Here is a 12428-nt window from a genome sequence, read left to right on the forward strand (position 1 = left end):
TGACCTACTAAATTCTTAGTGTGTGTGGGAAAAAAAAATTCAAAAAGGGCTGAAATTTGGTAGGGCTCAAACTCATTTTCGTGAGGTAATTTTACAACATGAACACACATGTGTAGAGGCGTGCGTTAGTGTGTTTGTGTGTGTGTGGAAAAAACTATTTTCTCAGAAAGGGCTCATCCAATTGACCTGAAATTTGGTATACTGACATTATTTGACAAAAAAATTCGAATAGTCAAGTCAGTTAACTTCCATCATCCCCCCTTCCCCCCGTGGGAGGGGTAGTAAAGGCTAAATTTAGGAGTTGAGGGGTCAAACTCATTTTCGTGAGGTAATTTTACCTCATGAACACACATTAAAAAGGGCGCTTGCATCGGGAAGTAACGATCTTCCCCTGAGGAGGCCTGGGCTAGGCCCAAATGCATGACAAGAACCTTTTTAAGACCTTAAGTATCTTGATTTGACTAGAATGCATGAGTATCATGCACGGGTTAACTTGTAAGATAATATATCCCTACTGTGAAATAAAAGGATATTTAGTCACAGAGGCTGCTCATGATCATATGATAGAATGACTCCACAGGCTGAATATTTTTATACAGGTTACAGAATGGAGGTGACTTCTATCATCATTTTATTTCACAGTAGGGGCTGCGTTATTCCTTAAAAAAGTATTGACAGTAGTTGTATGACTATTTTAACTATCATTGTGTTAAATAATGTGTTGGCATTGGTATTTTTTTTCACTTAATAAGGGACAATAAAGCTGTCAGCCTATGACAGAGTTGTGTCTTGTGAGAGAATTCTGAAGCATACTGCTGTATGAAGGAGTTGATGGGATAAAACCAAGTAGAAGGGTGACCCTCGGTGTATTGTGGGAGTGATATAACAGCTGGCTAAATTTGATGAGATCATTGAGTAATGTGTAGGCTGATGGGGGCTATTAATGTAATATGAGGACTATTAATGTATTGTATCAACAGATGGAGGTTATTGAATTAATTGAGGGCTATTAATGTAATGTGGGATTGATGGGAACTATTAATATATTGCAGGAGTCAATAATGCAATGTGGGATACTTGCCTGCTTTTATGTCCTCGCTGAACACTGTGATAAGGCAGAGCACCTGTAGCTTTGGGACACGATTTGCAACGATACCAAAAATTCCAGTTGTGGGACTTAACTTGTTTCATACTAGCACCATTTGCACCTGGCTAGGGTAGGCAAGTGTAAAGCTCTGCATTAAGTGTGGATGCTAATAATTTAATGACAGGACTAATGGGGGGACGATGACTATTTGGGGCTGGTTGGGGGAAGGGAGGCCTAGAGTGTTCACTTGCTGCTCGGATTTCCAGGAGGTGAATAATATCTTTTTTTCCAAACATGGCCCTAACTTTACAGGATCCAACCAAGCACCAACAGAGCTCACGACACCATCAGGAAATAATCAAAGTTGCATAAACAGGTAGGAGAGAGCAGGATAGTCCACCAATTGTCCTGACTCTGGCGGGACAGTCGTGGTTTTGTGGAGCTGTCCTGCAGTCAGAACTTCGCAGGAACTAGTTTAAAGTTGGGGCATAAATCATTTGAGACAAGTGGAGTTTTGGAAAAATTACTAAAGTTCTCCTTGAGGATTTGGATGAAGATTTGAGTAAACATTCTGGCAGCTATTTATATACAAAATAACATAAGAGACATTTATATGCACAGCTAAAAAAAATAAATCTAAATATACATAGATAACAGGTAATACTACTGTGCATTGAACTCATGGTGTGTGGTCAGCTACAAATCTAAGAGCCAAGAAAAAAATATAATCACACTCAATGTTTAAACACAGTTTTAGTTAAAAAAAGAAAGAAAAACAATGAAGCAAATGAATGAGTAACTCGAAATGTTTTACTGAAGTTATTTTAATATTTCAATTTCTGTTAGGTATAAGTGTACACCTCTAGATTGAGATATACCAGTACAATTCATAACAGATATTGTGAATTAAGACATGGAATTAAACCACCAAACAAAATCACACTTTACACTTTATACACATACTGAACACTTTCACATCCGTCAAGTTCCCCATTCATACAAAGTAGCGTTGGATTTCACAGTCCTGTCTTCTGTCAATGAACATACGGCAAAATTCGGTAAACCGTATTATTGGCAGACTTTGTGAAGACATAGGGCCTGATTCATTAAAGATCTTAACTTGAGAAACTTCTTATTTCAGGTTCCTGGACAAAACCATGTTACAATGCAAGGGGTGCAAATTAGTATTCTGTTTTGCACATAAGTTAAATACTGCCTGTTTTTTCATGTAGCACACAAATATCAACTTTAAATTAAAGTGTACAAATAAGCTATCAAGTATTTGTGTAATACATGAAAAAACAGTAAGTATTTAACTTATGTGCAAAACAGAATGCTAATTTGCACCCCTTGCATTGTAACATGGTTTTGTCCATGAGACTGAAATAAGAAGTTTCTGAAGTTAAGATCCTTAATGAATCAGGCCCATAGTCAATGATAGGAAGATCTGGTATATGGTTAAAGCCAGAAAATAATAAGGACTCATCCTCATCTATAGGCGTCATGTTTACAATAGGCAAAATAATTAAATGTAGCATAAAAATGTAAATGTGAAGACAGCTAATGGCAATCTTAGAGATATCACCTGCTTTAGATTTGAATAGTAATACAAATAATAATAATAATAATAATAATAATAATAATAATAATAATGGGCAAATACACTGGAGATCCATCTGTTCAGTCTGAAGTCTGAATGGTCAGATCTATGTCTGATTTGGCCATGCAACATAATTACATTGGACAGGACTGGCCATTGGGAATCTGGACCAAACGGGGTCCTGCAATGATCACACACACTGTTAAATCAGTCATTGCCTAACTGCATTTCCACCAGTACTGACCAACAGTTGAATCAATCCCGATTAGATTTGGATCCAAATTTGGAGCTTGTTTTGGGCTCACCTCATTTGACGCCAATTTGGTTGCTTTAGAAGCAGCCAGCATTGCAGAGTGTATGTGTACCTAAAAAGATATTCTACATAAAATTTACTTTTTCTCTAATATCACCTATGCTCTCAACTATGGGGTTCCATACTAGGAGTTCCCACTGTTTGGAAACCCCCACCAATGCTCCAATATCTTTTTGATTCCTCATTGGCAATTAAGGACAGTTGAACCTCAAGCTGCACTCTGTCAGTACCTGAAACTTGCACTTTGTTTGTTCTTGAAACTTACACTCTGCCAGTTCCTGAATCATGTATTCTGCCAGTTCCTAAATCATGTACTCTGCCAGTTCCTGAATCATGTACTCTGCCAGTTCCTGAATCATGTACTCTGCCAGTTCCTGAATCATGTACTCTGCCAGTTCCTGAATCATGTACTCTGCCAGTTCCTGAATCATGTACTCTGCCAGTTCCTGAATCATGTACTCTGCCAGTTCCTGAATCAAGTACTATGTCAGTTCCTGAAACTTGAACCTTCCCATCTAGGGGAGAAGAAGCTTCGGAGTTATTCAAAACTTTGAGGAGAGGATCACTAGCATAGGACCCCAATATTTTTTGTATTTGAGGGAAAGAGGGATGTTTTTAGGTGGAAATATCCTTGAAAACGCTGCATGCTTATGGGAAGTAATAGAATCTTGGTCTAAAATAGATAAAACTGTTAATATCTAAAGCAGATTTTTACTCTGCAAAATAATCTTCCATTTTTCATACGGATGAAAGTGCCATAGTTATCACTTTATTGATGTCTTATTTAGTTTCTACATTGTCCTTACCACCCTAAACTAACACAGGTCAACAGGTCTTGCATACTGTAATTGCCTAGATATTATTGTAGAGTTTAGGGCTTCCCCAAATAAAATAGGTTGAAATTGCTAGTTTGTGACACATAGGAGTTCGCTGAGAATTGGACGCATGTCTTATGTATTGACCGATTTGGTTTTTAAAAGCGAAAAACAATAGACGTTTGCATTTAATTTACTTAAAATTTTGTACCTATTTTCGTATTTAATTAGATTAATATGGAACATACGACTTTCGCAATTATTTATAACAGTCAAGACACTATTCTCTTTGTTACATTATTATATTTCTACACTGTCATACAGTACAAGGTGCAAATGTTACTGTCTTTGAGCTGCAATGCATCTTGAGATGTATCCTACTCAACATATGCAAATAAATATGCATATGCGCATTTCCTACCTTCATTCTAAGAGCATATTCGTCCCCCTCTAAATAAGACCTATAGGGGCATATTCAATTAGATTTCCGATTCGCGGTAACGCACGTTACCGCGAAAAGTGCGCGTTCTTGCCGGTTTTACGGTACCGCATTAACGCAGATTTTCGTACGCAACCCTATGGGCTGCGAACGAAAATCCACGTTATTGCGGTAACGTGTATTACGTTTCGCGGCTGTTCCGGCGCATTACCGCGATTTTAAAAGCTAATTGAATATGCCCCATAGTGTTAAGGATTTTCCAATTTGTACATAAAAACTATATTTCTTAATGTTTTTTAAATATTTAATTGATCAATGTAAACAAAAATTAGTTTGTTTTGCTCAGGTACATTCAGGTATATTTTTTTAGTTATTTAAAAACTGCAATTAACTAAAAAAGCAGCACAATATTTACCAAACAAGATTTTTTTTTTCTAACTGGATGAGTTCTAGAGCTTTTGGAGAGAGACCACAATGAAAATTTCTAACCCTAATATCCCAGAATTGCTTTTTTTTGTGCAATTTATGGCTAACATGTTCAATAAATTTAAAATGCATTTCAAAATTAAATATTCTAGATTTATATATTAAAATGAATCTCTAAAATATACATAAACACAATTTTAAATAATTAAACTAAAACATAAACAGATATCTATTCGCACACTGTGCCCCCCAGTCCGTATTTAAAACATCAGAGGTCTTTAAAATATCTTTTCATTGTTCAAAAAATCTGTTAAATTTATAATGTTGCAAGTTAGGTATATATTATTTCCACTCTGGAGACAGTAGTCTATAATGCATGAGATTTTTTTAATTTATTTAACATGTATCAATAATCATTATTTTCCCAATATAGTTATGTGTATGTTCAAAATATACAGTCAACATGGTACTGCATGTAATATAATTTTTTTTAAATTCTTTCTTATATTATTTCATTTACTGTACGTTAAAAGGTTTAAAACGGATGCAACAATAATAAAGTTATACAGCAAAAAAAAAAGGAAAAGATCCCAATAAAAACTAGATAATGCTTTCTGAATTTAAAAGTGATCTTTGTTTTTTTAAATGTAAGAAATTTTCAGAACATTTTGGGGTATTTTTTTATTCATACCATTTAATAAATCTAATATTATCTTTTAGATTTTGCAGTTATTTCAGATTCAGCAAAAATAGTGACGTGAGGCAGGAGATGTCAGGAAAATTATTGCAGTATAAGGAAAGCTTTGATAATTGATAACATTTGCATTGTAAAATGAATAAATGCATATCATATAGTATGGTATGTATTTCTCACGCTCCTTTCATCAAGTATAGTAAGGCATCAAATATTGAGCATTGATCTGTGCTAGCCTTTAAATAAAAGGCATTAAGAGATTTGCTATGTAATGAAATTACATCAGCCATAAACCAATAAAGAAAATATTTTTTTACAGCCTTGACCTCGAATATTCTACGAGAGGTTAGAGACACCTTAGAACGTTGCACTGTGTAAGCCACAATGTCATGTCCATTGTTGATTTAAAGAAAGATGTGCTCGGTTTTTTGTATTGTTTGTGTATTATCATAAATAATTTATGAAAATAATCACTTTATGATTTAACCACTCATTCTACCACCTGTCCTTATGAAATACTTCCTTCTGTGAAATATCATTTGGGTGATCAGAAATACAAGCCCCGTTGATGTCGTTGAGTTTGTTGTCCGACAAGTCTTCCTGGCTAGTACATAACTTTAGTGCCCTGGTGATAAATACATCCAAATCAAAAGAAGATTCGGCATCCTTGGCGATATCGCCAGTCGCTTCCTGATGAGGAGGACACAGCTGATGGTGCTCTTGAGTCTCGGAAACAGGACTTGGTGGGCACTCAAGACCTGCCTGGGTGCTCTTGACCCACTGAGCGATCTCCACGAAGAGATTGGATGGCTCTTCTTCCAATGCAATGTCTCCCGTCGGTGGGATGGTTGATTTTTTCCAGTTGGAAAGATCTAAAATGAGTTTAGGTTCTGAGTAGTGGTGTGGTTTGTTGTCTCTCCATAGTAACTTATCCATGTAGGACGGAGATCCTACTTTATATTCACATGACCTTCCACAGTCACCCTCAAAAACCCGGTCCATTGAGGAGTGTGACTGTTCTAGGAATCTTTCCGAGCTACTCTGCGAGTACTTACGTGGATCAACTTGAGCTTCTTCAACCTGCGATCCTGATCCGGCTCGAGGGTCACGTTGGACATCGCTCATGCCAAGGTTTTGATCTTGTCTCCAGTCCTGGTCGGAAGAAAAACTCACTTGATACCTGTAAAAATAGATACCATTAGTTCTTATTACAAAATCAGCTTCCGTGATAGAAATTATGGTATTAGTTCATGTTAAATCTACTATATAAATGCCTAGTGGCGTGTGTGGAAAAAAAAAACCAAGCTGCAGCGCCACCTGCTGGGCAGAGTTATACACTGACCTATATATTTCTTGAAGGAGAAGTGACAGTTGGGAGTGGTTGGTGGTTGCCGGGGGTGACAGTGGGGAGTTTTTAACACCTTAAGTAGCTTGATGAAGGATGTGGCGATGAAGATGAAGGATGAGGTGATGGAGAAAAATGATGAGGTGGTGACATGTGGACAAAACCACGTTAAAAAAGGGCGCTTGCGTCGGGAAGTAACGCTCTTCCCCTGAGGAGGCCTGGGCTAGGCCCAAATGCATGACAAGAACCTTTTTAACACCTTATGTAGCTTGATTTGACTAGGATGCATGAGTATCATGCACAGGTTTAACTTGTATAATATAAATTTATAAACAGGTGTAAAAAAAAAAAGTTGTCAGCATTAATTCTAATGTTGAATATGATGAATGAAAGATATAATGAATATGTAAAAGATTTGCACCAATACATAGGCTACAATGGTCATGCTGGTAGTGATGAGTTGTACTATAATTGGCACTTATGCAGAAATATATTTGAAACCTCAATGTCAGAGGTGTAACTAGTGTTGGTTGGCAGCCCAGGGTGTAGACAAATTGAAGTAGGGGTGCACTATCATATTGAAAAAAAGCTGTGCTGGAGGAGGAGGCAAGATTAAAAAAAGAACAAATATATCATTTATAAAATTGCAATAGCGTTTGTGCAATACGGCTGATAACTGAACTGGATTAATTACAATTTTTCACACTATCGCGTCTATTTATCTGCGGATATAAGACTGTTTCTATATCTGTTTATCGCGGAGATAGAAAATCACTTAACGGCGCAGTTTATCAATAAAATATCACCGGGGTGGCTGAGTAAGATTTGAGCTTTCAATTCCAATAATACAAAAATAATTACATTTTTTTAGTAAAAAAAACAAATAATTAAAAATATAGTTTTTGTTTTTTTAAAGCTGACGATTGAAGAAAAACAATTTTACTGAAATAATAAAGCATTTTTTTAAAATTAACTCTATCCTGAGACGGCAATAACAGAACAAGGATTGCGACGGTACAGTGACATTGCCGGTGGGGACTTCTTGTTCCTCCTATGTGCATGAGCCAACATTAGCCGCACATGCGAATAGCATCTCCTCCTTTTGCAGACAGCGTTAGGCTGCTGTGAATAGGAATAAACTCTGTGAAGGAGGGTGGAGGTCTTCGCCGGTGCTTCCAGAGCAGCGTGGCAAATAGCGGCCGTACTTCATGATGAAGCACTGTGATTTGCAGCAATATATAATGATACTTACCACCCCCAATGATAGGTAAGTGTCATTTTGTGTGTAATTAGAGGATTAAATAACAGGACGGGTGCAAAGCAAAAACATAATATGAAGAGTATTACTTCACTGTATCATAAATGGGCACAATAGTTGAAAAAATGAATCTATAATACCGCCAAAATAAATGCCGCTGACACCCATCACCAAAGATATTTCTATAGATGTCCCTAAGTGACAATTAAACCCAGTGTAATAGAATTTTTCTGCCCCTACATTGCACAAAGCTACCTTACACCTTTTGGACAATTTCTAAATAGCTGCTGGCATGAGTCAAAAAGCTTTAAATGCCCAGTGTTCAGCTATATATTCAGATATTATGCCAGACTTTAGTTAAAGACGTTTAGATTTCATGCAAATCGCATCCTCCAATCTATATAAAATAGCCAATCACTCAGATCTATGAGGGTTTTGACTTCTATGATAGGTTACAGTTCTGTAATGGAATGTTACAGAACGCTGACATTCTATGTACATTCCGAAGGACGCTGCACGGAAGCCTCACCTGTCCCAGTTAGACAGCTGGCTCTGGCTGGCCTCCATCAGCAAGATGTCATCAATTTCATCCTCGATACGGAAGGGGTGCAGGGACACTGGCTCATCCTCTGGGCAGGAGTACGGGGACATGTATGAGTGCTGTAGAGCTGCTTCAGCAGTTAGTCGGTCCATTGGGTTGAAGGTCAAAATCTTCTCCAAAAAATCGATAGCTAAAGATTGGATAGATGACAGCGATTATACTGCACTGGTAAACAGCCAGCATTACGCTGCTTTTATAATAAAGGAACAGGTCAGTGTGATGTAGTCTGTGTGTCAGTGGGTGTGCGTGTGAGCCAAACTGTGCATAATAGGCCCCCTCCCTGCAGCCAGACACCCCCTCTGCCATATTAACCCCCTCTCTAGTGCCAGACACCCCCTCTGCCATATTAACCCCCTTCTGCTGCCAGACACCCCCTCTGCCACATTAACCCCCTCTCTAGGTGCCAGACACCCCCTCTGCCAAATTAACCTACTCCCTGCTGCCAAACACCCCCTCTGCCAAATTAACCTACTCCCTGCTGCCAAACACCCCCTCTGCCACATTAACCCCCTCCCTGCTGCCAGACACCCCCTCTGCCACATTAACTCTCTCCCTGCTGCCAAAGACCCATCTACCCCTCTACTCCTCCCTACTCACTGCCAGTCACCCCATATGCAGCCACTGACCCCACAAACACATTGTTCCTCCCTGCTGCTGTGCCTCACCTGCCACAATCTGTTCCTAACAGACTCTATGCTGATCTCCCTACACCGCTTACATAGCTGAACGAGAGAGAGATTATATTTTACTATTTTATTTTTTAGAATTAAAAATAGCTCTTCAGATGGAAATTGTTTCAATTATAGATAATATATAACTAAAAAGTTTTTTTAAGTTATTTAATTGAATAAAGTTTATTTTTTTCCTTTTGTTACTTTTAACTATTCGGACATCACTGAATCTCGCAAGCGCTGAGCTGCTACTTACACCTGAGCTGCTTTTTTTAGACCTTCCACGGCCTGTCTGACGTGATGACTTATTCACTGACTTGAGGCCGGCAGGTGGGGATTTGAAATAAGCGATTCAAGTGAAAAAAGCTGTGCAGCGCTGAGAAGCTACAATGGCTACCCTATAATTAAAAAGTAATGAAAGAAAGAAGTAAAATGTTTGTTGTGGGCTGATCACATCCCCTCTACTGGCTGGCCTTGAGTCTGGTGGCTAGCCACACCCCCTCTGGTGGCTTTGAGGGCGGTGCACACAAAATTTTTCATGGGCCCCTACAACTGCATTCCCCTGGTGGGCCCTTCATGCCTGACACTGTTCAGACAAAGTGGGGGGGACATGAATAATGTAGTGTAAAATGTGGTTTAAATAACTGTGTGACTGGGATCTGCACCGGCGAGGAAGCTACAGATTTTGAAGTAGCATGTATAAAATATATCTCATACCCAAAAGGGGTGTGACCTACAGGAAAGTGGGTGTGGTGTACCATAAATGTGGGTGTGGACAAATAAATTTAGAACTAGGTTTGTGGGTTATTATTATATGGTAGACTAGATTCAGGAGCAAGCACTTGTTCCCCTAGACCAGTGTTTCCCAAACCTGGTACCCAGGGACCCCTAGCAGCGCATGTTTTGAGAATTTCTTCCTGTGGGAGCAGGATAATTACTGACCCAGCCAAATAGATTAACTCAACTGTGCACGATTAAAGAAATCCTGAAAACATGTACTGTTGGGGGGTGTGAGGACTGGAGCGAAGAAACACTGGTCTGGATGATAACCAGTGTGAATCGAGGGCTCACCTTCCAGGTTCATCTCAGGAAGCAGTTTCCTGAGCGGTCTCTTCACCTCCCAGTCGGAGTTGACAAACGAGGGCATCACTTTGAGAAGTTCTTCTTTGTCTTCCTTGTGAATCACAGGAATCGTGTCTAAAATCAGCTGCATCTGCTCCAGTTCATGACTTCCTATATGATCAATTACAAAAAGGCAAATATCAATCCGTGTCAGCCATTCCGGCGACTTTCACGTCTATGTACATGATTTCAGCCCACTAAGTGATAATATTACCGTTGATTTCAATTTTTAAATTATGATGTAATAATAATGGAAACATCCATTGAAATATACAGAGAAGATAAAAGGTAATGTAGGAAAGTGGAAATCCTGCAGTGCTCATGTTATTTGCGGGACAGTACTGATTTGATGTGTCCAGTAAGCTCCTGCCGCTAGTGCATGCTGGGGGCACACGCATGTTTATCCCAATCCCCCAACATAAAATGTTGGGAGGTATGAATATTAAATGCTTACAATATAAAAATAATGAGCAAATAATATACAAAATAAACACAATAATGTAAAGTCAGCAGCATGTGACAATGTTATGATCCTAGGTCTTTATTTTGGCTGTTTATTCTGCGTATAAAAAGCAGTTTCCAAAACTCTGATACTGACAGCAATGAAGGGAGGTTGTCATATAAGTGTGGAGTACAGATCTTGAGGGGCAGTCTCTGTAGTATAGTAAAGTTCGTTACATGTTTGTACAAAACCTACAAACAACTGGTGAAAGACAAGAAGTGCAGACAATACTTCAATCGTCATTATCCTATAGGGGTCAAATTGAATAAAATAACTGAAAAATAAACACAATTTTTACACCAGTGTCGGTGCATACTTCAACACACACAGATGGACATAAATAGGACCCCGAAAACGTATTCTCCATCTGCTCGGATGCTTTGCACGATCATTGATTTTGCTGACAATCAAACGCAATAGACTGCATCATGTGAAAAAGTCAAGTGACTTCAAAGCATGTCCAAGTGTTACATATAGACCCTGCCGCACTCACTTCTTGTTGCTGACTGCATGGCTTTTTTAACCCTCATTAAGCTAGAAAACAGCGGTGTAAGTTATGTCGTTGGTCTTAGTTGATTTGAGAGGCTGTATTCTCATGAATATTGGATCAGCTCACAAATCGTCTGCCTTGGACCTCACTGACAAAGCGCAGTCCAAGAAACAGCTTGGTCCTTCAGCAGTGCACCTAGATGGACCCCCTACGGCACATAATGATGAATGACACTCTCACCACATTACAAGTGCACCGAGGATTGTGGAGAAGCGTAGGAAGCATCCCAGCCATATAGCGCTTTGTGAATGAGGCCCACGGTGTGACAACAGGAGCACTTTATCGTGTTGTTTTCTGTGAAGATCTGACAGTCACAGGCTTATTCCCAGTAAAAACAGCATAACTGACTACTTTTTGGACCTACTTTAGGGGGGGGGCGTGATGACGGACATTCATCATGATGACCCTGCGTCCTATTGCGCAATGACACAATTGACATCATCGTTAGCGGGCCATGGTGACGCATGTCACGTCAACAGGCCCCATCCACCACTGCACCATGACGCGCGAAGCAAGTCCTTGCTCAGAGAATCTTCTAGACATTTCGGAAGGTTTGAAAATCAGGGACATTTGTTGGAGAAACAAAAATAAAATAAACCAATAAGCTCAACAAAACAAGCAACAGAATACATAAAAATACAAAGTTTAATTAAATTCAATTTTATACAACTAACTAAAAATGTGAAAACCCAAAAACACATCAGCATACACTGAAGTTGCCCCATCACAACAGGTGTAACGCATCACATGACAGCTGTAAAACATCACATGAACGGTGGAACGCGTCACATGACCGGTGGAACGTGTCACATGACCGGTGGAACGCATCACATGACAGGTATGGGTTCACCTTAAGAAGATGTTTGGATTGAGCGTGTCAATTAAAAGTAGAAAAAAATATCGACGTTGATACTACTCTTTTTTTCAGCCTGTAATGGGCCACGTGGGACTTAATTATTCTGCTGTGGCAAACTATGTGCACCACAGCAATTAGGAAAGCACAGA

The 12428-nt window shown here is 39.0% G+C and overlaps 1 protein-coding gene across 2 annotated transcripts in view; it reads right to left on the bottom strand.

Moving 5' to 3' along the window:
* Positions 1 to 1895: 1895 nt before the first annotated feature.
* The window catches only part of LOC142101260 (mitogen-activated protein kinase 4-like), a 40318-nt gene continuing 29785 nt past the window's right edge, over positions 1896 to 12428 (bottom strand). The window contains exons 3-6 of one of the 2 annotated variants that reach the window (XM_075185610.1): positions 10321 to 10482; positions 8507 to 8708; positions 6430 to 6554; positions 1896 to 6246 (exon numbers count right to left, since the gene is read on the bottom strand). In XM_075185610.1, coding sequence (XP_075041711.1) covers positions 5870 to 6246; positions 6430 to 6554; positions 8507 to 8708; positions 10321 to 10482 — 866 coding nt within the window. In that variant the 3' untranslated portion in view covers positions 1896 to 5869. Of the gene's footprint in view, positions 6555 to 8506; positions 8709 to 10320; positions 10483 to 12428 lie in introns of both variants that reach the window. The other variant, XM_075185601.1, reaches the window with a different exon arrangement.

Source organism: Mixophyes fleayi, chromosome 1 (assembly GCF_038048845.1).
Source record: "Mixophyes fleayi isolate aMixFle1 chromosome 1, aMixFle1.hap1, whole genome shotgun sequence".
Classification (NCBI taxonomy): Eukaryota; Metazoa; Chordata; class Amphibia; order Anura; family Limnodynastidae; genus Mixophyes; species Mixophyes fleayi.